At 49.8% G+C, this 2,901-nt stretch overlaps 1 protein-coding gene across 1 annotated transcript; it reads right to left on the bottom strand.

Annotated features, from left to right (window-relative positions):
• Positions 1 to 572: 572 nt before the first annotated feature.
• LOC121838555 (carbohydrate sulfotransferase 11-like) lies at positions 573 to 2,327 on the bottom strand. The gene is made up of 2 exons (XM_042294872.1): positions 2,181 to 2,327; positions 573 to 1,418 (listed from the first exon to the last, which is right to left on the bottom strand). The coding sequence occupies exons 1-2, from the start codon at positions 2,325 to 2,327 to the stop codon at positions 573 to 575; spliced, it is 993 nt and encodes a 330-aa protein (XP_042150806.1).
• Between the last annotated feature and the right edge of the window lie 574 nt (positions 2,328 to 2,901).

The following is a 2,901-nucleotide window of genomic DNA, read 5'->3' as shown; positions in this document are numbered from 1 at the left end:
CAGACTGGCCATCCCTAATGTTCGCCTCAAAAAAGGTGAATTCCGCATACTCTTGAGTGGCAGGAGGTAGAATTGAGGCGCAGTCTTTCCTCGAAATGAGCTTCAGTAATTGTTTATGGTCCATAGTTAGCTTGGGGCCCGATAAAATGACAGACCCCGGGAGGTTCTTGCCCACAGCAACCACGACAAATGTGAAAAACAGCACCAAGGATACAGCGCACGGGGGAGGCTTAATCACGTCGTTCACAGTTTCTGTATTGTATAGGGAAGCTGCGTGTCCTTGTGGTGTGTGATAGCTGGCAACCGGCGATTAGAGAGGCATTGTCAGTATACAATATAGAGAATGGGTCAACATATAAGACAGTATTTGTATGCAGCTGGCTCACTCAAGTTGCCTAGATTTATATAATATTCAGGAAATCTGACTTTTGAATACACATTTGAAGAAAAAAAAACTTTATTGGTTTCAGGCACGATTCATCGTTTTCTCTACTGCAGATTTGTCGAGGCAGTGTCCTTGAAAAACTCTCTTAGAAATAAGTTGACCTTATCCTTCGGTTTCGCGTACACTCTTAGCGCAGATAGTCCCTGAAGTCGTACCCGAACATCTCGAAGTCGAAGAAGAAGCGCTCATATAAACGCATCACCTGGTCGGAAGTGAGCTCGTTAAAAAAGTCTCGGGCAGCCTTGCGGAACCCGTGGTGGCCACCCTTGTTTTTCTGCGGAATATCCTCGAGCCGAACACCCAGCGCTTCAAAGAAGAGCGCCAAGTCCCTGTTTCCTGTCTCCAGCTTTCCAACGACCTCGTACTTGACGGCACAAGGCTGGCACGTCACGTAGTACGGAGTCCAATGAGAGTTCATCTCGTTCACCGACTGATTCAGTATATAATCGACGAACTCCGGGAAGGTCAAGTTCCGGCCCGTTTCCTTGACGCCAGGCACGTCGTTAAAGTATCGTCCATAAAAATAGACCCTGCCACCACGTGGTCTTATCACCTTGTCCACGTAAGCGGGTACTAGCCTCTCGAAGGGGTGCCTCACGAACATGGCGGTTGTGTAGCTCTCCTGGCTGCTCCTCTGTAGAAACGTCATGGGTGAGACTGTGTGGACTTTCTCATGAAAGGCCCCGTGTATGCTTTCAAGTGTGTTTCCCATGTGGCTGATGTTGAGCAGATGCCCGAAAAGGGTCTGGATTGTGGTGGATGCAACTTTGCTGATGAAGCAGTAGCCGACTTTCCTTGCGGGGTCGATGATGAAGGTACATTCTCGGTTGTTGGCGAACACGGGCTGCTCGCAGCTGACGTTGCGGTTGAGAAAGCGTCTGTTGTGATCCGCCAAGGTTGCCTGGTGCGTGCGACACACTTTCCTGATTCTTCTTGCTCTGAACGCGAAGTCATCGTCGCTGCGTCTGAAAGTCTGTGCAAACAAAGATAAATAAATACCTAATTAACAATAGACACGGTAAGTGAAAAACAACACTCCTCGTAGATGGCACACTGCGGATTGCGGGCCTTGCGCGCGCGTGCTCAATCTGTGCTCAAAAAATCGTCACGTGCTCCCGCTGTCAACGTAAAGCTGTTCCGTACAATCTACGAAAGGTTCTTATTAGCGAGTTTTAGAATAGGGGGCCCCAAAGCTTTGGATGCCCCAAACAGCTCGGGGCATCGTAGTGGGTATGCGCAGAAGTCCTGCGCATGCGCAGTGGGACGCCCCAAGCTGTTTGGGGCACCCAAAGCTTTAGGGCCCCCTACTTTAAAACTCGCCATTATCCAGTACCTAATCTAGGGTCGAATGTTTTCACGTCGACTTCATTGACGCTTCTAGGCACCGAGATCTGGAATTTTGTATGGTATGAAAGAATACCCATGAAATGCGAAAACGGCCAACGCAAGGTTCATTCAAAAGAGTTCCGTCAGGACTACTTTTGAAAGATCTGCAGAAGAAATTGGAATCGGAATGCCTCTATGGTCACTGGCAGGATGAGAAAGCAGGGCGTTTTTTGAATGCACGCCGGCCGTTGCCTTCCACCGTGCTTTGGCTGCGTGTGCACTCTCAAAGCTCACGAGACGCTCAGAGCATAATCGAAGGTAGGCAGTTCGCTCGGGAGGCGGGACAACTGAGGGACCTCCTTGCCGTTCCCGCCCTGCCAGTGAATAGAGCAACAATACTGCGCATTACCTGCTCTCTGGTCGTGCCCCCGGATGATGACGTTGTGCAAGAAGGTGGCCGTCGGAACCAATCAAAATATACCAGCGAGGCAACTATTGCTGCGCACAAAACAACCAAGGCTATCTTGTGGACCGTACGAGGCGACTTCTCAGACATGGTGTACTCTCTAGGAGACTCCAAGCTTGCGGACGCATTCCCGGACGAAGACTGGAGCGCATCAACGAGGGCGCCGACTGTTTCGTAGTATACGCGTATCACCTATACACCCGCAAGAGAGCAAATGTTTCTACATTTTCGCTTCAAATGCTCGCAGCTGTACGAAACATGCGCATCGCTGATATGTAGACGCCACTTTCCGGAAACCACCTGTACAAAAGGGGTGGGGGGGGCGTTATTAACGAGGCACAGTGGCTTAATGCTATAAACTGGAATTTAGAAAGTAGCGCACGGGCCACGGTTGTCGCCATGTTGTGCGAAAAAGTGACTACTCGTCTCGGGACCTCACAAGAGCCGTGGCGTCACAGGTAAGATGGTAGCGCCAAGAGGTGGTGGATACGGGCTGTTCCGGTGAGCAGTAGTCGTGATGTACCGCTGCTTGCTGACAATTTTGGACTTCTCAATATTAAATATAACATGCTGTCATTACAGTAGCTTGCATATGATCGCAGTATTTGCTTTGCGTGTGAAAAGATTGCGCTCGCTGAAAGGGCAACTCCGACCAAAATTCAAA

Source organism: Ixodes scapularis, unplaced genomic scaffold, assembly GCF_016920785.2.
Source record: "Ixodes scapularis isolate PalLabHiFi unplaced genomic scaffold, ASM1692078v2 PGA_scaffold6__148_contigs__length_123643588, whole genome shotgun sequence".
In the NCBI taxonomy this organism is placed as follows: domain Eukaryota; kingdom Metazoa; phylum Arthropoda; class Arachnida; order Ixodida; family Ixodidae; genus Ixodes; species Ixodes scapularis.
Note: the sequence above shows the minus strand (reverse complement) of the source record. Positions and strands in the feature narration are given on the sequence as shown.